This window comes from Balaenoptera acutorostrata, chromosome 16, assembly GCF_949987535.1.
Source record: "Balaenoptera acutorostrata chromosome 16, mBalAcu1.1, whole genome shotgun sequence".
In the NCBI taxonomy this organism is placed as follows: Eukaryota; Metazoa; Chordata; class Mammalia; order Artiodactyla; family Balaenopteridae; genus Balaenoptera; species Balaenoptera acutorostrata.
Window position 1 is genome coordinate 11,887,826 of NC_080079.1, and position 22,609 is coordinate 11,910,434.

Here is a 22,609-nt window from a genome sequence, read left to right on the forward strand (position 1 = left end):
ATCCCCCCTCCTCCCCATATTGACTTTACAACGCTTTTCTTGCACGGTTCACTCCCCTTACAGGATTAGGATTCACTGGTAGTGTTTGTAAAACCAGCTCTCAAGGCACTGTTTGACTGGGACCCTCAAGCTCCGGCAACAGGCTGAAAAATCTTTCTTCACCATTACCCTTCACTAGGCTACAAGAGCGGGTACGAACTCAATCACGTTTTCCTAAAGATGCTTAGAGAGGGAGGTGGGGTGGGGATGGAAGCATACCGTGAACTGCTGCGGGCGACAAAGCAAATTCTACAGTGTTACGTAGCCAGTTTGAACATGGTTTCCCACATGTTCGAACAAGACTTCGTTCCCCGTCCACATGATGGATGTCTGTAAACATAATCTTAAGTCTGTGCACGTCTCTGCCCAAAGACTTCCTCTCTAAGAACTAAATAAGGGGGTAGGAGGGCATTATCACCCCCTGTACACTGACTCGAAGAGTCATTTTAATTGAGGGCTGCCCTTCTTACCCTCTTATCCTATGAGTTAACGGATGGGGAAACCTTTGAAACTTGTAAAGCAATCTACAAGCCGCCTACCCAAGCTAGAATACCTATTTGCGGGAAAAAGCGCCCACAGGACGCTGCCGGCCGTTGGGAAAGCGGGAGGAGCCCCGGCGAGCGCAGCCTGCAGCTCAGCGCGGGCCTGAGATCCACCCCAGCCCCTCCGCCCTTCGCGCGGGGCGGCGGTTGATGACCGCGGGCCGGCCGTTTTGATTAATACAGGAGGGCCGCAAGGGCCTGAGGGCTCGGACACCACGCGGAGCTAAAGCACTGCCTTAGCCGCAGTTGAAGAAACCGCTCTCGGGCTGGACGGAGGCGGAGCAGCAGCTTGGGCTGAGCCAACAGAAGAGCCTTAAAATGCCTGGAACAGCCCTAGGGCAGCCCCCAGCGCGAGGCACTCTGGGACTCGTAGTCTACCTCCCGGACAGCAGTTTTTCTCGTCTCGTTTCCCCGCCTTTTAACGTCGCTTTGATTCTTCCCCTCCCCTCCCAGCACGCCGGCTTCCTGGTTGCCGCACATCCCACGTACGACTACACTCCCCAGAAGTCTCTTCTTCGCGTCCCAGCACGCAGCGGGCGACGGCCGTCTTCTTTGGACTGCAGTTCCCAGAAGCCCTCTGGGGAAGTGCTTCCCTCTCTCATTTCCAGGACCACAATTCCCAGAGACTTCAGCTTCCTGGCGGTTCTCTTTTTACTCTATCTCTTCTTGAGCTGGCTGGGCTTCGCCGACCAGCCGGCGCACAGCCACGACGTGACCCGTCGTGACCCGGCACAGGGTTTCCTCAGCGGCTCGTTTTCCTGCTCACTCAGTTATCCCCTTTTCAGGCTGTCGCGGCTGGCCTGAGCGGTGACCTGGCGGGCCGCGCCTGCGCTCTGCCCCGTTTCCTGCCTGGCTGGTGGCGGCGGCCATTTTGTTCATCCTCCTCCTCCTCCTGCTCCTCCTGGTTGGAGCGCAGTGTCCGGAGCGGGCTGGGGGGAGAGAGCCCGAGAGCGGGGTTCGGTGCCTTTTCCTCTGTCCCCAGCCGGTGCCCGTAGCCCCCCTCCCCTTCCTCCCCACCCCCTCCCCTCCCCGGCCCTGCCCTCCCCCTTGTCCCGGGATCGCTCCGTCGCACCCACCATGATGGAAGACGACGGGCAGCCCCGGACTCTGTGAGTACCCGAGACGAGGGGTGCCAGGCGCCGAGAGGCCCGGGCACCGCGGGACGCTGTGGGAGGGAGCAGGAGAGCGGGGCCGAAGGCGGGACTCTCGGCGGCTCCCTGGCCGCGATGGCGCGGACGCGAAGTGCATTCCTCATCTGTCCCTTTTTCCTTAGAAAGGAAGCCCTCCCTTCCCCCAAACACAGTCATTTCCTGGGGTCCGGGGCTTATTTCGACCTTTTCCTCTCGCGCCCTTCTTTGCATCCTCCTCCTAAGCCGGGTTTCTGCACGGCAGAGCCTGTCAGGCCCGTGAGAGCTCCTGCTCCCCCTCTGCTCTGGGGGCCCTGGGCTGGGCCGGGAGCTGCCGGTCCCCCACGGGGGCTGGGCCTGGTGGGGGTGGGACTGGGGGTGGGACCGCAGCCACATCCCCTGCGGGCCGCGAGGAATTAGCACTCGCGCCCTCCAAGTCTCCAGTCGCTCCCGGCTCTTATCCCAAGTTGAGCTCTCCGAGGAAGCCGGACATTCTAACACCACTCAAGCCCCTACTGTCTTTCTGCCCCACGTGCCCCCGCCCACGCTGTCAGAAACACTCGCCCAGCGCCCGCTACTTTCAAAGTGAAAAAGGGATCCCTCTTGCCGCCGGAGCATCTTTCCCTTCTTGGATGAAGAAGTTTACTTTGAGCGCTACCTGCGCTAAACTGACAACCAGTTGTTAAAGTGGTGTTACCTCCTGCTCATCTGTGGGTCGAGACCTTCAGAGTTGGATAAAATGATGTTTTTATCAGCTCTTCGATGTGTCTTTTGAGCGCTTTTTCTTCTATCTTGCTGTTGCTCTTGACTCTGAAGCCCAGTGTAATGAATGAATTTCGTCTTTGAACCGCTTATTCGAGTTTCCTTTCCTTCCTAATGAAGAGTGATGACTCAGCATTTGCATTCCTTTCCAAATAGTGTGGTACTCCTTTCTTTTTTCCTGCATTTTTTTTTTAAGTGTGATTTCTAATTAAATGTTTAAGTTGGGCACCTTGGGTTTTCCTAGCCTCTCGAAGCTCAGCACACCTGCCTCGGGTGCAAGGAGTCAGTCAGGTCGCTGCTTTGTTTTCTCTTGCCTCTGCCTGGTATTGATATGATCATAGTTCACTTGGCTCTGCTATCTGATGGGGAAATTACTTTTTGGGGAACAGATGAAGGTGAATGGGTACTTAGGAAGTTTGACTAGTTTCTCATCTCTAGTCCTACCAAAGAAAGTTTGCTCAGTAAAGAAGGTAGATGTCTATGTTCAGTATTGATACAAGTTTGTTTTTTTGGCTGGGGGGGCTTACACTTTTTTATTCCTACTTCTCTAATGTCTCACTAAAGTATCTGCTATCCCTTTTGAGAATTTGAGGTCAACTTAAGTACATCAAATGCTTGAATGGGAAGTCTGCTTAGTAGGAAGTTTTGTATCAATATTTATGTTTTGTGCTGTCTTCCATTTCTGCTCTCTTTTCCCAGAAAAGAGAATTGGGACAAACTTGAAATTTGTCCTCTAACATCTGTTGAAGCCAAGACTTGGTATTTAGTTAGCAATGTGTTCTTTGATGGAAGCATCTGGGAAAGCTGGATTTAGGCCTAGCAAGCATGTATTTAACAACGATAAAAGTTACATTGTATTTAAAAATCTGAAATGTCATCGCATCATAATAGCTACTGAATAATTGGTAAATCCTCAAGGCATATTTCTCATTAACTGTATCTATCTGTTCCTTATGAAGAATTCCTGTTTTGTCATGCTAAACAAAATGCTATTGCAGTACCTTTAATTCATATAAGCACTTTGCATCTGCCTTCTCCTCATCTCCATCAGATCTTAGACCATAGACTAGTAAGCTAACTTCTTTGTCACTTATTTCTTACCTCTACCTTCTCCAGTCTCCTGTTCTTTCTCAGAAACACAATTAAGTTGTCTATGTTTACAGTTATCTAAAAGTGGGACATGTATACATATAAGTAAAGAAACATCTTGAGCTTCGTTGTACCTGTATGTCAGTACATGTTTACTATTCTGTCTTCCTTTTTCCTTCTCCCACTCTTCTCCATGGGAAGGATTTTTTTTTTTTTTTTTTTAGACAAGGACTGCTACATCTTCCTAGGTCTTACCCCTGCAGCACTTAGTTCACTGCCTGGAACGTAAGAGGTACTCAAATATTTTACAATGATTACTGTATACTTCCTTTCATTAAATTAATATTAAGTCCGTTTTTTTAAAAAGTCCTGGTTGATTTAAAATTATATAAGCAGACATGATGGTCATATGTGGTGCGGTCTTGATTTTTATATATTTTTTTAAAATTTGAAATGTAAAATTTTGAGATAAAAGCAAATGTTTCACAATTGGATTTTTGTCAGATTTTAATAAAAATGCATATTTTTTTAAAGTGTTCATTTTACATATTTCTTCTCAAAAGGATCTTTTAGATACAAGTAACATGATAAAAACTTTGAAGGTGACTTTAGAGGTTGATACCTAGTAGGGTTTTTTTGTTTATTTATGGAGATCCTTCTTTTATTTTACATCGTGATCTTTGGATTAGGCTTTCAAGTGCCTAGTATGTTTTAAAAGAATGTACTCTTAACAAAGCTTATCTTAAACTGTTTCCTTAATATGCCTGTGTGTTACTAGTGAGGTTTTTTTCCTGCAGACACACACAAGCTAAGACATATGGTTCTATCATCAGAAAACAATATGGTGTTTATAGCCTAGGTAGGTCTTTAAATATTCATTACCTACAGTATTACTAATTTATTTGATGGTATTTAAAGTGATATAGAATTGCTTTGATGTTGAGCCTAAAATTTGTCATATAGTTTCTTTGAAGGTCTGTTTTCTGATGTTCTTTGTTCCCATTTGACATTTTTTGTATTGGGGGGTAAATGTATTGGGTATCTTGGGATCCAAAAAAACAAATGAGATCATGCTGTATAACACTGGTGTTGGAAGTGAACTGCCTGACACCTACCTTGTAGGACCCACATTTCAGGTTTGTGTTGTGTGTAGCTTTGAGTGCAGTGATTTGATCCATGGTATATCTGAATCTGTTATACAACATTAAATTGTAATGGTGTTCTATTGTAGTTTTTTTTTCTTCATCTACTCGCACCAAAATGAGTAGGAATTGTGGATCTGGAATTATACCATGTTAATGCAATGCCATCTTTAAGGCTGTTTTCTTCCCGATAGAGACTCAGTCAAAAGGAGGAAATAAACCATTGATTTAGAGTATAATCTGAACATCTAAGGGCAATAGCAGTAAATACTGTTAAATTCCATTATAAAATTGATTAGCTGTACCATAGATTTGGCTATATTGTGGCTGTAATTAAGCCTCTCATTCAATTTAATCATATTCTCTGTTTCTTTAAAATGTATGTGTATGTGTGTTGATATTTCTTATATAGTTGGTCAGTTCACTTGTACCTCCTGCACCTTTCCTCCACCCTGCCTCCTTCCTAAAATGAAATATCGACAAATTGATCAGCACATTAGAGGCCCATTGAAGGATATTGTTGCAAAATCTTCTCTTATATAGGAATTTGCAAGAACAAAAGTAAAAATATTACTTAGCCATAGTGTCTTGTGTAAAAGTGCTGGTAATTTCAGCCTTTGTAGGGCTAATGTTTTCAGAGTGAGAGCACATTCAGTATTGAAAAGTGTGATTAGCCTTCTGAAAGGCATGATGTTCTTAACTTAAAATTCTGCCCGGTTGTACATAGGAAGTAGTTTGGCAATGTGAACTTTTGCCTACTGTGAAACTGCCAAGTTCTAGTCTCAAATTTGATTTTAACCCTGACTTTAGGGATAAAGACATCATTTTCCGTTTTTAATGCGTTAGTTCCTACAGTTCCTGTTCTTAGAAGACAAAATGGACCTAAGGTTTGCTTTTTTTCCCCCCTTGAGTTAAAAATCGTTTTGGAATTTCCTAAGTGTTTACTCTTTGAATTGATCTCAATACAAGAATTTGAGCCATTTTTCTTTTTCTGTTATTTTGTATATGTTCTTCAAGTAGAAATTTTATATTTAAACCCTTGGAACTTTAGAATATATTGACTATTTTATAACTAAAGCAGAAAGAAAGTGAAGTGTAGATGATTTAGAAAGAAAAAGGAAATATTTCTATATGCTACCAAGAGATGATATTTTTACCAGGTCAAGAGTTGAATATTTTTGTTAGTGTTTATTTTGGGACAGATAATTTTATGATAATGTAAAGGTACTTAAGCTGTGTAGTATTTTAAAAGCTATAAAATGTTTCTGTATTAAGTGTTACGATGGATGAAGGCAAATGTAGGTGAATGAATTACAGAACTCTGAGTAAAGGAAAAGGCAGTCTCAGGTTTGGGTATAATTTAGGTGAAATTATATGGTGAATTATATCCTTTTTATCCTGGCAAATTAAGATGTTCTACATGTTGTTATGGAAGGCCATTTTTATATTAGTTTTTGGAGTTTGCTGCTTTACCAACTGAACTTTTCGTGGAGATATTTGAAAAATAGGAAACCTTAAAACTAAAGTTTTTCTCTGAGTATTTCATGACATTCTAAACTTACATTAACCTTTTGCTCTTTGTTATCAGTGCTTGAAATATAAATTAATATATCTAAATGTGCCTCTAGAAATTCTTCAAAATCTGTAATTGATTAGAAATAGGTTGACTTGGAATAAAAATCCTGTGAAACAGTTAACAGCTTTAATTGTGACTGTTAGGTATGTAAGGTAATTAATGCCAGTGCAGTTTTTTCCTGGAAAAATCATTAAACAGTCATACAAATTAAAATTATTTAAATCATTTACAATTTGTTACATTCAAGTGATAATTTTAACTTTGTTACTAGTTAGCTTTGATATGTGAAAATCAGTTTTATCCACTCCTATTCTCTTAGAAATGAGCTAACTATTAGCATTTTAGGTTAGTTGAGTGTTAACACTTCAGAGACCAAGGTCACTGTTCATTTTCTTTACAGATAGGTCTACCTTGTACAAAAAGAAATTCCATGGATACAGGTTCACAAACCCCTATGAGTTTTAAAAAAAAAAAAAAAAAAAAAGGCAGTTGTCTGGCTAGCTCAGAAGCCTATAACCTTTCACTACTGCTGGGAAAAGTATGTCACTGCACAGCCTACTGATGGGTCTGCTCTACTTTAAATATAACAAAAAGGTGGCATAGTGGACCTAAACCAGTTTGTCACTGGTTTAGTCTTCCATTTAAGTAACATTGGACTTGTGTTTCATTTTTAGAGTGTGTTAAAATTATTAGCACCCATTGCAGTGAAATTCTTAGGTGAAAAGAAAATTGCTATTCATTCTTAATCAAAAATTTTTTTCTTTTTAACACTTAACCTTACCTTTCTCAGTCTTATTTTTCCCTTTCAGAGTATCCTATCTTAAACTATGGCAACCGTAGATTCAAGGCTTATATTGGTCTCAGTACATTGTTTCCAGATGTTATATATTATAGTTAGGAAAATAAAACTTATGTCCTTTTACTTTCCAGAAGAAAATGTGTTAAATTTTATAAATGTTGTTTGGTTTATGAGGATCATAACAGATGTGAGTTTTAGGAACTATATGCTGAGTGCGAGAAAGACTTAAAGTTTATTAAGCTAAATTAAGATAGATCCATGGTAAAGAAGATGTGGTACATATATATAATGGAATATTAGCCATAAAAAGAAATGAAATTGGGTCATTTGTAGAGATGTGGATGGACCTAGAGTCTGTCATACAGAGTGAAGAAAGTCAGAAAGAGAAAAACAAATATTGTATATTAGCACATATATGTGGAATCTAGAAAAGCGGTACAGATGAAGCTATTTGCAGGGCAGGAATAGAAAGGTAGACGTAGAGAACGGATGTTTGGACAGGGTGGGGGGGGAGGGGAGGGTGGGATGAATTGGGAGATTAGGTTTGACATAAATACACTACCATGTGTAAAATGGATAGCTAGTGGGAACCTGCTATATAGCACAGGGAGCTCAGCTCTGTGCTCTGTGAAGACCTAGATGGGTGGGATGGGGGAGAGGGAGGGGATATATGTATACACAGAGCTGATTCACTTCACTGTACAGCAGAAACTAACAACATTTTAAAGCAATTATACTCCAATTAAAAAAAAAAGATCCATGATACAAGGTGGTCATCTCTGGATGGTGGTGTTCTTTTCTTTTAAACTTAATGTGTATTTTAAGTTTCTTATACAAAATACATACATTCAATTTGTAATTTTTTTTAAAAATCCCGAATCTTTAGATATGTTATAGTCAAAAGTATACCTGGATTTGTCTTAAATTTTCTCTGAATTTCTAGAGAAATCTTTATATTTGCTTTGTTATCTACATAAAAATGTATTTTGTTGATTCTGATGCATTTTTGAGTATGAATTTTATTTTACCCTGCTCTCCTAAAACAAAACTAAGAAGACCTACCATCGATAACAATCTTACTAGCAAGACAGAAAGAACAAAATCCTTCAATCTTTGTGTTTTGCTATAACTTTAATTTTTTTCTTTGTTCATGTAATTGCTTTGGTTGGGGGTCTAAGATAAACTCACCTTGTGTCTGATATCCTTCTATGATCAGGTGTTTTAATGAATCAATATTTGTGGTATTATGTGTGTGTGTTATACATTATTTTGAATTGTGTTTCATATCTAAAAATTGTAGTTGTCTTGAGACTGATTTAAATTTTTATTATTTTTATTCTAACAAATAAGATGAGAAAATGATATATAGGTACAGAATAATATGCTTTGGGGGGTAAACAAGGTCATATTGATTTGTTTTTAATAGAGTCTTTTGAAGTGATATTTTAGTGACCTAAGAACAATTATTACTTTCCTAAATGAGAGTTAATCTTACACTCAAAGGATCAGGCTTAATTGGAAAAATTTTATTTAAGACAGAGGAAGTTAAAATGAAATAAAAGGTGATGAGTAGATGATAATGCTTTAGAGCCAAAGCTGAAGGGAAATTGCTGATTTTTTTTTCTTTCTGTACAGATACGTAGGTAACCTCTCCAGAGATGTGACAGAAGTTCTTATTCTTCAGTTATTCAGTCAGATTGGACCCTGTAAAAGCTGTAAAATGATAACAGAGGTAAGATCTTCCCAGTTCCCTGTGCTGACAATTAGCATAATGTTTGACATTTTGAGATACATGAGTTGATTAGTATCATTTTAAGTTTCAAGTTACTAGATGGAGAGATTCATGTTGTGTTGACTTATTTGATTTGACTGACAAACTAGGTTTAGAATGGAGTTTTATTTGAGAGGACAAAGTTTCTGTGCTGTTATTTTCAAAGGGTCCTTCATGATGTAGTTATCTTCAAGTGATTCTACTTGTAAAAAGTTGTTAGAGCTTATCTCAGAATGTTGAAAAACTAGGTTATATTTCATATATTTCCAATAAGAATGTTATATTTCAAGTATTTCCAATAATAATTGGTGTGTATAGAAGAATATTAGGTTATTATGAGCATAGTGCCACCCAAGCATCTTCAGCAATTTTAGTAAATGCTGACTGAACAACTTTATGTAGATAGGAATTTAAATTGTTAGGATAATTTGTTTTCCTTTTTTTCAAAAAAATCTTACTTTTTATACTTTCCTGGTTAAGACTCTGTAGCAGTGCCCAGTGACTCGGGTTTCAGTTTATTTATTAACACTTTTTTTTTTTTTTCAACTATTTAGTATGTACCAGATACCACGGTAAGTGCTAGGGATACAGTGGTGAATAAAACGGTTCTTAGCCCGATAGAATTTTCCAGTCTATGAGAGAGACAGAGGAATTAATAGGCACTAATGATATAGGATAATAAATACTGTGGAAGTTGACAGTTTCAAGTGCTGTAGGAGCTTATAGGTCCATACAGTCTTCAGTCAGGGAGGATTCAGTGTCTAGGCTGAAACCGAAAAGGATAGTAATGGAAACTGGCTAGACAGGAATTTGAGAAAGAAGGGAATCCAGGTAGAGAGAAGAATGTTGATCAAGCCTAGTAGACAGAGCGGGAGTACTTGTGAGATAGAGGGAAAGATAGAAACCATAACGTGGTTGGAGTTTCGAAAGGGATTAGTCTTAGGAGATGAGGCAGGAGTGTTCAGCAGGGGCCAGAGCTGTGCTAAGGAGTTTGTGTTATATTCTGAGATGGAGGGGAACTGTTAAAAATATGTAAAGCAGAGTGGCCTTTTGATCTTCATTCTTAACTAATAAGGATAATTATCACTCTGTTCTGGTATATTATCTCTTCTTTCCTTCCTGTCTTTGATTATTTATTCATTCTTTCTTTAATTAATCAAAAATCTACTTTGTACTAGGCACTGTTCAAAGCATTGAGGATATAATGCAGAGCTAGACCAGTGAGGTTCACAAGAGTTTACATGTTAGTGAGAGTATTGTAAATAACAAGTAAACAAGATAATTCCGGATAGGAATAAGAGCTTTGAAGAGAATATAACAGTTCTGTGATGATGATTGCAGCGTTGGTGCTGTATAGGCTAGGTGGTGAGGGATGACGTCCTGCTGCAGTTGGGATCTATTTTGTGAAAGTAATAATGTAGGTTCTTAAGGAGATGGGAACTGAAGTTGCCTAATTGAATGTTGAGGCTTTTTGGTTATGATCTGTGATCTAGAAATCTCTAATCAGTGGGCAGTTGACTCAACCAAATTTTAAAAGATCAAATGAGTCTTTTTTTCAGACGATGGATGTTTGGTATGGGATCAACATGGTAATGACTACTATCAGAAATCACCTCTTGGAGCTGAGATAGGAATAACAGGATGGTGCTATCTACAGTAAGAGCTGGAGGCAGAGGGGACACTCCATACAAAGGCCTTGAGTTGGTAATGAGCTTGGTGCATTCGTGGAACCAAAGGCCAAGGTGGCTGGAACCTGGTGAATGGTGGGAAATGAGTATAAGGGAGTAGGCAGTCGGGGTTTCGAATCACATATGGCGGTATGAGCCGTGACAGAGTGTTTGGATTTTACTCTGGTTGCAGTGGGGGTTTTAAGTAGGGCGATGAAGTATTCTTTTTTATTAATTTATTTGTTTGTTTGTTTTTGGCTGCATTGGGTCTTCATTGCTGCGCGCGGGCTTTCTCTAGTTGCGGCGAGCGGGGGCTACTCCTCGTTGCAGTGCGCGGGCTTCTCATTGCGGTGGCTTCTCTTGTTGCGGGGCACGGGCTCTAGGCACGCAGGCTTTAGTAGTTGTGGCTCGCGGGCTCTGGAGCGCAGGATCAGTAGTTGTAGCGCACAGGCTTTGTTGCTGCATGTGGAGTCTTCCCGGAGCAGGGCTCGAACCCGTGTCCCCTGCATTGGCGGGTGGATTCTTAACCACTACGCCGCCAGGGAAGTCCTCCTGATGAAGTATTCTTATTTGCATTTTTAATGTTACTTTATTTGGAAAATGATTATTGTATGGAGAATGGATTGTAGGGGGCAGGAGTGGAAGGATAGGGAAACCAGCTGTGTTTATTTCACTAGCCTAGGTAGGAGATGATGTGGGGTGGGGGGAGCTTGTTCTTTAGAGTCGTAGCCATAGAGATAGAGGTAGATAAGTTTGGGATACATTTTGGAGGTAGAATCAGTAGGACTGGATTGGCCGTGGGACATAAAAGAAGACATCAAGAAAGACCCCTTAGATTCTTGTTTGCAGTTGTGTGTATGGTAATGCTATTTGCTAAAATGGGCATGGCATGACTGAGGGAGGCACAGGATTGATTGGGGGGTGGGGAGTGGTGGGAATCGAGCTCTGTTTTGGCAATGTTAATTTTAAGATGTGCATTAAACATATAAATGGACGTTATATGTAAGCAGTTGGATAAACTGTTTTGGAACTCTAGAGAGACCAGTGTTGATGATACTAGCTTGCAGTGATAATTTGAAGCCATGGGACTGGATAAGATCTAGCTCCTAGATCTAGAGAGAGCGCTGAGAGAGAAGAGAGTAGAGGGGGCCTAGGTTCGAGCCCGGGAGCATATCAACACTTAAGTGACATTTATAGTTTGAGTTAAGGAGGAAGAAATAGTTTCTGAAAGATCCTCCAGTGAGGAAACAGGAAAACCAAGAGAGTATGGTGGAATCTACAGGAGAATATTTAGAAGAGAAGGAGAGTTGTCAACAGTTTTGAATTCTGCTTCAAAGTCAAGGTGAGGACAGAAAAGGGATCACAGAGATGGCAGGGAGGTCATTGGTGAGCTCAACATGAAGTTTCCTTGCCATGGTTGGATTGGAAACTGACTGGAGTGGGTTTAGGAAAGAATGAAATGTGAGAAAGTGGAGAGTCGCTAGAAAATTTTTGAGAAACATTTGATACATATATTTTTTAAAACCTGTGTGCACAGTCAGCCATATGAAGGGGTAGAGGAGTTTGAAATGAACTTTCATAATTTATCCATATTCTACAACTCCTACATTTGAACTTGTAAATAGTTGTAAAATCTCATATTTCTTTGTCTCGACATTTATGTCATCCAACAAAAACTGGTGACAACACCATGGTAAGGACACAGTTGATTTCAGAGTGTCACTTGGTGGTGGTGTAAATGGGAAGCTTTCAAAGGGGATGAACTCATGAACTCTAGTACAGACTATTAGTTTCCTTTCATAAATTTCATTTTAGCGTATGAAATCCCTTTCCTCCCCTTAGTTTTACAATGTTTTACTTTAGATACTGTTTATCGTAGATTCTAGCTTTCCCTGTATACTATAATAAATGTAAATTATCAATTCTAAGGCAAATGTTAAAAAATTTTAACATCTCTGACAGTGACAAAAAATGGTGTCTTAAATGAGATGAAATGCAGTGTGGTGTGATGTGAATATGTGTGTGTGTGTGTGTACATGTATGTACATACATTGAATAGGATCTGGCCTACTACTGGTTAGATAAATTTGAAGTCAGTATGCATGAGTAGACTAGTTTACTGAAGCCCGTTGTTATCATAGTTCTACCATTGGACTCCTGTATGTTTTGCTGCGGTTAACAGTGTTTTCCTTAGAGACCATCAGGGCAGAAGAGGTAGGAGTAAAAGGAAAAGTTGACTAGCATAGTTTTAGCTTCTTATTTACCTTTAAACCTTTTCTTCAGTGAGTGTTACTGGTAAATGTTAACTCTTCTACAAGAGGAATTTGAGTGCGTATTTCTGTTTGGAGTCGTTTCCCTATTTCCTTTCTCTGCCTCGTAAGAACAGCATTCACTTGGCTACAACAATAGGATTTTGTATGAGAACCCGTAGTAGTTTTCTTGTCAGTATTAATGATTACGCTTTTTTCCCCTCAAGGAAATGCCTTCTGGTTGCTTCACCACTATTGTTTTAGACGTCTTATTTTGGATTTTTCTTCTAAAACTTTCCTGGAATGAAAAACAGTGGTTGTTGAAAAGAGCTTTATTTTATCTGGTATTTTTAATCCCTTGTAAGTGCAACTGGAATTCCACATTTTAAACATTATTTTTAGATATTTTACATTGAATAGTGATATTTTTAACCTTATATAAAAAATATATTTGTACAACTGTATAGCTGTTCAATATAGGTTGCAATCTTATAAAATTCATTTCCATTTTGGTTCATAGGTGTTACAGTTGTTATATCTTAGGTAGTTTCTCATCTTATGTTGGTGTTTTATATTTATTGGTGTCATATTAGGTACTCACTTTTTTTTTTAAATTTTTATTGGAGTATTGTTGATTTACAATGTTGTGTTAGTTTCAGGTGTACAGGAAAGTGAATCAGTTATACATATACTTATATCCACTCTTTAGGTATTCACTCTCTTATATTGGTGTTTTGTGATATAAAATTTTAGCTTTGTTGTGGAATATTTTATTCAGACACATTTTCAGAAAATCTTTTCTTAATCACTAGTATATTTTTCTGGTCTTTGGAAGACCAGTTCAAAGTGTATAGAATCTCCAGAGCTTCAGAAGATTTTGAAAGGTAGGGATTTCATTTCAACAGCTGGTTATAAATCTGAAATTTTTCTTTTTTATTCATATTCCTTCCTTGTACAGAAAAGAAATACATAATCTCGTCTTATTATATGTATCAATAGTACTAATCCTAGTTTCGATCAGGAGTAAAGTTTGTAAAGTTGGTTCATTTCTGTATTTTTTTTATAGTCATGGGATACAGTTTATGAAGGATTATGATGCATAAATAGAATTCATCCCTTTGAAAATAATGTTGGGAGAGAAGAGCAGTGGTAAGGAGTGGTCCTTATCTCTCAAATCTGAACTTGAGGTTTTGTTTGGTCTAATATAAACTTCTGTTTTATATTTAACATACTTCACCAGAATTCTATATTTTGATTTAATGCTGGTAGTCATGATTCTGTACTGCTTTGTAGTTCTGTTTGAGTACAACAGTATTCTGAGGTGCAAAGTCAGGTATAGGTGTAAATCTTATTTTTAAAGTGTTAGGCTTTCATAAGCTTATGCAATCTCACCTCGTACATGCCTAGCTATCAGTAATGTTTTTTCCTGGATTTTCTTCTCAGCAACCCGATAGCAGAAGGGTCAACTCTTCTGTTGGATTTTCTGTTTTGCAGCATACAAGCAATGACCCATATTGCTTTGTGGAATTTTATGAACACAGAGATGCAGCTGCTGCATTAGCTGCTATGAATGGGAGAAAAATTTTGGGAAAGGTAAGATAATAAATGATGGCATCTTATGAGTATATATATTTGCATGTCAAATTAGTTTGTATTCTTTCTTAGCAAGTTTTTAACAAATATTCAGCTCTGCCAAGTGATGGTTTTGCTTTATTCAGCCTAGTGCTTTTACCAAAATAATCCTGCTTGATAAAATGATTTAATAAGTGGTAAGTGTTGTGATTCATAATGACATGCCTAATAATTTTATTAAATATAATCTTTATTTTTAGGAGGTCAAAGTAAACTGGGCAACAACACCAAGTAGCCAGAAAAAAGATACTTCCAGTAAGTACTCCTGCTGCATTTTACTGTGGAAGAGTTCTGAAATTATCCTTGGCAGCATTACCAGCTCAAATAGGTTTTTTTCTTCCTTTAGTGTTGCCTAAAAAAGGTTTAGTACCTGACTTCTTCAGTATTTGATTACCAAATGCTTTGATTTCAGATCACTTCCACGTGTTTGTTGGGGATTTGAGTCCAGAAATTACAACAGAAGATATCAAATCAGCATTTGCCCCCTTTGGTAAAATATCGTAAGTATCATAATCAATACTATATTCAATAGTGATAGGCAAAATTGTACTTGATTAACTTGTATCAGAATTAAGATTTTCTTTCCCTAGTTAGTGTGATTTTTTGTTTGTTTGTTTTGTTTTTTTGATTAGTAGATGTTGTTGAAAATGTTAATGTCATTTCAGTGTTTTGGGGTCTTGTTTTCATCTAATCCTGTGTATAACATGTTAAAAATTAAGTGATTCTGTTTGTTATCTTTAAAGCAGATGTTTGGGTGGTAAAACTTATTATAAAGTCCAGCTTTTTGTCAAATGTTTTCAAAATTTGGTGGTTAAAGATATGGGTTAACCAAAAATAAATGATTTATACTGTGTGTTAAACTTCTATGGGAGGAATTTATAAATGGGGAAAGTAGGTAAATCCTTGGATATATTGTGAAATTAGAAACGTACATGTTTAATTATAATGATAAATGTGTTTTGATATTTTAGCTGAAAAGTAGCATTATTATAGTAGTAAAATGTTTCAATGTCTGAGCCATAAATGTGGGATTAATTAGATTTTTTTTGTTAGTGGTATTTGATTCTGCTAGGGTAGGGCCCAATTGTGGTTTGATTTTTTTTTTTTTTTTTTAAACAAAGTTGGTGCTCAGATTTTGCTGTATGTTACTTGATCAAATATATTGGAAAATTTAAAGTGTTACAAGTTCTATAAAACGTTAATCACAATTTATCTATCTGCTTAAAATCATTTTATTTTATGTATTTATTTCCTATAGATTGAAGTTAAATGTTTTAGTACTACTTTACAAAAATACGTTTCGCCTAAGAACAACAGTATTTCTCTCTACAATTTGTTGTTCTATAGATTTAATTTATTTGATAGATTTAATTCTTAATTTTCTATTTTGATATTTACTTTGCTTTTTAATCTAGATGTGGTAAGTAGTACTGTTTTAAAAATCAGTATAAAAAATAATACAGGTTGCTGTTTTTCAATCTATATTTATACCTGAGACCTGCAGTTTTTCTAAAGTCCAAGTCACAATTAAAAGTAATAGCATTCTGGTTATTTTGCAGAATTGCTCATAAGAATGGACAGGATCTTGAAGGCTAACTGCAAGGAACTGTGCACACTGGAACTCAGTTGTAGATTTTTTTCTCATTTCTATTTATTCTTATTATACATTATTTATATATACATATTTTAGTATTTACATTTTAACATTCTATATTCAGTGGAGTTCTATATTTCCAATCATTTTAACTTACTCACTAAAATTTCTGTGTAAATTTGTTGTTTTCGTACTGGTGTGCTTAGCATTGTTGTTAGTTTTTTATTCTTTCTTAAATTTCTGAAAATGTCAATTTTTCAAAATTTACAGCTGCCCAAACTCCAAAATGATGGTAGAGAATTGACCAAGAAAAATAAAGAAATCTGTTAACAGGCCATGTATGCCTTTTTAATTCCTATTTTTTCCTCTTTTTCAATTTTTTAATATTTCATATATTTTGTATCACTAGGCAGAAGACATTTAACTATTTAGAGATTGCATGGTAAAGTAGTTAGCATTGTTACAGTAATTTATAGAACCAGTAAACCTTAGAGGACACTAGTGAATAGAATATTAGAAAAGGAAACTATTGTTCCTATTAATCTTCAAATTTGAGCATTTAGTTTAGAAAGCACAGGCTATTTGATTAGGTTGCATGTTTATTACATGTTTTTGTCCTACTGCTTTTTTCTAACAGGTAAAGAAGCGTTAGGGAGAGTTCAGGAATGGCTGTAGTTAATTAGGGCTAACTGGAATTTTATTTAAAAAAATGCTCACAATACAGTGTGTGTGGTTCCTTTTAGTTTTTATTTTGAGGATGACTTTTACTTCCCTCATTTAGCTGTGCTTCTTTTCACAGGGATGCCCGAGTAGTTAAAGACATGGCAACTGGAAAATCCAAAGGCTATGGCTTTGTATCTTTTTATAATAAACTGGTATGTTCTTTCAACTCAAATTGAATTTAATGCAAAATTTAGTTATTAATGAATATTTTTGGATGTTGACTACAAACACAACTATTGTGTAATTTTGTTTTAATAATAGGGTGTAGTTCGTTCTTTTTTTTCATAAGCTTGGAAATAACTGGGAAAAATAGGCTGATTATAATGAAGTATATTAAAGCTTGCATTTGTGACTTGGTAAGGGTAAGATGTGTTAGAAGTAGAACTCACAACTAGGACAAGTGAGCTAATCTCAGAATTTGAAGGGAAGTTAAATTATATTTGTCTTGGGACTTCCCCGGTGGCACAGTGGTTAAGACTCTGCACTCCCAACGCAGGGGGCCTGGGTTCAATCCCTGGTCAGGGAACTAGATCCCACATGCATGCTGCAACTAAGAATTCGCATGCCGCAACTAAGGAGCTCACCTGCTGTAACTAAGACCCGGCACAACCAAATAAATAATAAATAAATGTTCTTAAAAATTATATTTGTCTTAACCATGAAAATCTCAATTTTAACTTTCTTTAAATGCTTTTATTTATTTATGGCTGTGTTGGGTCTTAGTTGCAGCATGCAGGATCTTTTGTTGCAGCATGCAGGCTTCTCTAGTTGTGGCTTGTGGGCTTCTCTCTAGTTGTGGCGCATGGGCTTCTCTCCAGTTGTAACGCACCACGGGGGCTCTGTACCTGGGGCACGCAGGCTCTCTAGTTGTGGTGCGTGGGCTTAGTTGCCCCGCAGCATGTGGGATCTTAGTTTCCCCAACCAGGGATCGAACCCGCATCCCCTGCATTAGAAGGCGGATTCTTAACCACTGGACCACCAGGGAAGTCCCTTAACTTTTTAATTATTATCCATATTTTTGTAGCTGGGACGTTAATGACTGCAGCAAATTATGTAAATGAAATTTTAAGCAATTCGTCTTGATTTTTGCATGTATTTAAGAACGAGGTACCAAATATCTAAGCATTTGCATTAACTGTAACATCAGATAATAAAATGGGCTTTGGTATTAATGTTTTGGAACAGTTTCAACAACTTAAATTATTTATATTTTATTGAAGCAGTAAGATAAAGGGCAGGAGTTGTATCCTTTTTTTGCTTAGATTCATTGCAAATTCACATTACTTCCTAAATTCATTTTTTGGGAATTCCCTGGCAGTCCAGTGGTTACAGCTCCTCACTTCCACTGTAGGGGGCATGTGTTCCATACCTTACTCAGTTTTTATTGTAGAACTCAGTTTTACAGCATTCTAAATCATAATGCAGAAGTCTTCCGTCTTAAGTTTTAAATCTTGTGTCATAGTCCATTGCTATTAGAATGTAGATTGGGGGGGTTAGGTGATATTTAGACCATAGTATCAAGAGTTTTTAGATATTCTTCAGTAAAAGTCATATTACAAATCAACCATAAAATTAAGATATTTGAAAACAACTTTGTCCTTTTTTTTGGTGATCAGTGGGATTGTAATTTTCTCCTTTTATGTTTGAATTATAATTCCCCTTGATGCTTAAATGCTATCCTGGTTTTTTTGGGTTTTTAAAAAATATTTTAATTTAGTTATTTGGCTGCACCGGGTCTTAGTTGCTGCACGCGGGATCTTCGATCTTCATTGCAGCATGCAGGATCTTTAGTTGTAGCGTGCGAAATCTTAGTTGCGGCATGTGGGATCTAGTTCCCTGACCCGAGATTGAACCTGGGCCCCCTGCATTGGGAGAGCGGAGTTTTAGCCACTGGACCACCAGGGAAGTCCCTATCCTGGTATTTTAAAATCTATAAATAAATATTGCTTTAATGAGTCACTTACTGATAAGATTTATTGGATCCAGAAGTGCCAACGTTTTATTTCATCTTAATGAGTCTTATGAACCACTCTTCTCTGTGTTTGTAATTGCTGTTTTTTTTCCTTTTTCTCCATAGGATGCAGAAAATGCAATTGTGCATATGGGAGGTCAGTGGTTGGGTGGTCGTCAAATCAGAACCAATTGGGCCACACGTAAACCACCTGCACCTAAAAGTACACAAGAAAGTAAGATATGTCTCCTTTATATGTTTTTATGGATACTTCACAAAATCATGTATTAGTTTAGTCTTAATTTCTTAAAATTGAAATTTTATTATCATTTCAAGACTCATTTTATCTTCAATATAATTGTGGGAAAATAACTGAGCTTTGATGCGAGTATATTTGGAGCTGTGAACCAGGTGATTTTATAGGTCAAATCATAGTGTTAAGGAGAAAAAATTCTATTTCTCCCCACAATGAGGCATATCTTAATAGTATATGGTAATCAGTTTTATAATGCTGTATAACCATCAACTTTTTTTGTTTTTTTTGGTTTTTTTTGGCTGTGTTGGGTCTTCGTTGCTGCGCGCAGGCTTTCTCTAGTTGTGGCGAGCGGGGGCTATTCTTCGTTGTGGTGTGCGGGCTTCTCACTGCGGTGGCTTCTCTTGTTGCAGAGCACAGGCTCTAGGCGTGTGGGCTTCAGTAGTTGTGGCACGCAGGCTCAGTACTTGTGGCGCATGGGCTTAGTTGCTCGACGGCATGTGGGATCTTCCCGGACCAGGGCTTGAACCTGTGTCCCCTGCATTGGCAGGCAGATTCTTAACCACTGCACCACCAGGGAGGCCCCATCAACATTTTTGTTTTCTTTCTGCATATAGATAACACTAAGCAGTTGAGATTTGAAGATGTAGTAAACCAATCAAGTCCAAAAAATTGTACTGTGTACTGTGGAGGAATTGCTTCTGGGTTAACAGGTATAGTGTCTGGTTTTCTAATCCCCTTCTCTGGAGCTTCATCATTATTAGCAGCAATTTCATGATAACATGAACCTTAAATATTTTATTTGTATGTTTGTTTTTCAGATCAGCTTATGAGACAGACATTCTCACCATTTGGGCAAATTATGGAAATCAGAGTTTTTCCAGAGAAGGGCTACTCATTTGTCAGGTAAAATCCTACCTTACGTTTGATCCATTCCTTTCAGTTATATTAATTGATATCCCCTCAGGTATCAGAGTTTGTTATTTTAGTACTTCTTTGCAATGTAGAACTTTAAACTCCTACATGATGTACTTCAGGAAAATACCAAGTTGATAGTTATAAATTAAGGAGTTTCTGTATTACTTACTAAGTACTTAAAAAAATAAAAACCAAAAAACTTCTTTCTCATCCTCTCTTAGATTTTCTACCCATGAAAGTGCGGCCCACGCCATTGTTTCGGTGAATGGTACTACAATTGAAGGACATGTTGTTAAATGCTATTGGGGTAAAGAATCTCCTGATATGACTAAAAACTTCCAACAGGTAATTCAATTTTTCATAGCACTTTTTAAGGTTTCCTTCTTACATATCTACATAAAAGCTTTAGAAACTGTAAAAGAAAGCAAACAAAAAAGTAAAGCATATAGCTGCTTTCAGTTGATTTTATTAATGCTGTTTCAAAAGTGATTATTTTGCGGTATTAACTGAATCTTAATACTTTCTTTTCACAGGTGTCACCACCCCAATAAACTTAGACAATGATAAATAACAGAGTCCTATTCACATAAGGGTGCTTAGTTTTTCTCTTCCTTGTCTCCCACTTTCTTCAAATACTGTGTTTCTTTCTTGTTCCCTAAAACAGTAATTTGCTTTTTCCTAGGTCGACTATAGTCAGTGGGGCCAGTGGAGCCAAGTTTATGGAAACCCACAACAGTATGGACAGTATATGGCAAATGGGTGGCAAGTACCACCTTATGGAGTATATGGGCAACCATGGAATCAACAAGGATTTGGAGTAGAGTAAGTTGTTTGAGTTTTTCCAGTATAGAAACATATAGTTCCGACAAAAGGAATTAAAAAGTGTGTTTTCCTAGGGAGAATCTATTTAAACTAAATACATTGAACTATGGCATTAACTATGTGGCATTATAAGCATTGTAGAAACCTTATGAAAAATGATTTGTAATGCTAAAAATTTGCTTTTTATTATCTAGGTGGAAAGGGAGTTTGGGGTAACATTTGATGTGTCCTCCTATCTCTATGAGCAGTTGGTAGAATTTGATTTACATTTCTAATATACTGTTTTATCTACTTGTTTATTTTTGCATGCAAAAGATCTTTGTCTGGATATGTTCAGAAATTTAATGATTTATGCCTGTTGGCTTGTGTGAGAAGTCTCTGAAATTTATCTAATATAAAGTAGCTCACTTTTTTTCCTTTATTGTTAGATTGTGTTGGTCCCTTGTGCTTTTTCTAGCCAGCCCAAACCTTTATTTTCACCAGTTCTTCTTCCTGTTTACAAAGTAAACTTGTGTATTTAAAATTGTTTATAAATTGATATACCATGTGTGCAGTATATAATGGGTAGATGATGAGTTGAATCATTTGTCATTTTTTAAAAAATCAGTTTTGAGATACTTTTCAGAAAAGTCATATGTTATCTTAGCAAAAATTTAAGACTAATATTGGAATATATATTTTGCATATGTGGATATGTATCATTTATTTCTTTGCTCTCTGTTGTAAGTATGTTGATTTCTTGTTTATGATTAGGCTCTGCTTGACTTTTGTATAACTGTATAGATAATTTTTTCTTTGCGTTTGCTGAAGTTTTTTTTTTTTTTTTTTCTTCCAAGTCAATCACCTTCAGCTGCTTGGATGGGTGGATTTGGTGCTCAGCCTCCCCAAGGACAAGCCCCTCCCCCTGTAATACCTCCTCCCAACCAGGCTGGATATGGCATGGCCAGTTACCAAACACAGTGAGCTGGGACTCTAAACAAAATGTAATTCATGATAGCTTCAATTTCCTTGTGACACTCTGAAGACATGAAAGTAGACATCGGAAAATGAAAATATTTATTTTAAAAATTGAAATGTTTGGAACCTTTAGCACAGCTTTGCTTTGGTGAAGGACACATGTCTTCTAGTTCTGCCTTTTTAAGTTTTTGTTCATGATGGATATGAACATGATTTTTCTTTGTGTACAAAAACTACAATAAAGTCAATTAAGACAATTCTGACTACAAATTTTGATATAATAGGAGAAATGGGTAATACATTTTGATTCTTAGATACTATTCCATTTTTATCTTGCTGTTCAGTATTTTAACTCACTGTGTTTTTAAAAGAGCAAAAAAGGGAGGATCATGGAAAACTGGGAATCACAAATAAGTTCATCTTGAACCTTGATACTCCCCTCCCCTCCCCCAAGGTGGACCACATTTGAAGTCAGCAGAAAAAAAGTGTGATATTGAGAAGAAATGCATGATTTTGGAGTCGCTTTGGAGGAAATACTTTCTCTGTGCCTAAAGAAACTGAAGCCAGACTGATAAAAGAAATTTTGCAACCTAAATAAGGAACAGCATTGTCTGACTTACTTGAGCAAATATTGGTGATCCAGATTAAGACATATTTTTAAAACTTTAAAAAGTATTGATTATTAAAACTGTAGTAAATTACATTTCATTTTGGGGGGAAATTTCCAAGTATGGTGTTTGTATTAAAGTCAGACAGTCATACTTATGCTTTTACATGAAGTTTAAATGATATACATTGTAAATATTGAATACAGTGTTTAAAAAGCATGCTTCAACATAGAAGTAGCAGCAATGTAATTATTTGAAGTAACACTTAACACATTCCACTGCATTGAATGCAGTGGATGAATAAGAATGTTTAAGACTGACATTTCTAAGGTTGGCTACTATGTAAAATTAAAATTATACAAATTACTATACAGAAAAAGCCTTAATT

At 37.4% G+C, this 22,609-nt stretch overlaps 1 protein-coding gene across 11 annotated transcripts; it reads left to right on the forward strand.

The window, feature by feature from the left end:
• Positions 1 to 1,509: 1,509 nt before the first annotated feature.
• Positions 1,510 to 22,448, forward strand: TIAL1 (TIA1 cytotoxic granule associated RNA binding protein like 1). 11 transcript variants are annotated; one of them, XM_057530805.1, is made up of 15 exons: positions 1,510 to 1,690; positions 3,784 to 3,851; positions 4,357 to 4,418; positions 8,712 to 8,808; positions 13,830 to 13,912; positions 14,207 to 14,356; positions 14,596 to 14,650; positions 14,808 to 14,895; positions 16,789 to 16,864; positions 18,790 to 18,898; positions 19,534 to 19,629; positions 19,738 to 19,822; positions 20,056 to 20,179; positions 20,517 to 20,656; positions 21,493 to 22,448. In XM_057530805.1, the coding sequence occupies exons 6-15, from the start codon at positions 14,330 to 14,332 to the stop codon at positions 21,617 to 21,619; spliced, it is 927 nt and encodes a 308-aa protein (XP_057386788.1). In that variant the 5' UTR covers positions 1,510 to 1,690; positions 3,784 to 3,851; positions 4,357 to 4,418; positions 8,712 to 8,808; positions 13,830 to 13,912; positions 14,207 to 14,329; the 3' UTR covers positions 21,620 to 22,448. The 11 variants fall into 11 exon arrangements, with proteins under 11 accessions (XP_057386788.1, XP_057386789.1, XP_057386783.1 ...); XM_057530806.1 differs by having other exon boundaries at positions 14,258 to 14,356; XM_057530800.1 differs by lacking the exon at positions 13,830 to 13,912.
• Positions 22,449 to 22,609: the final 161 nt, after the last annotated feature.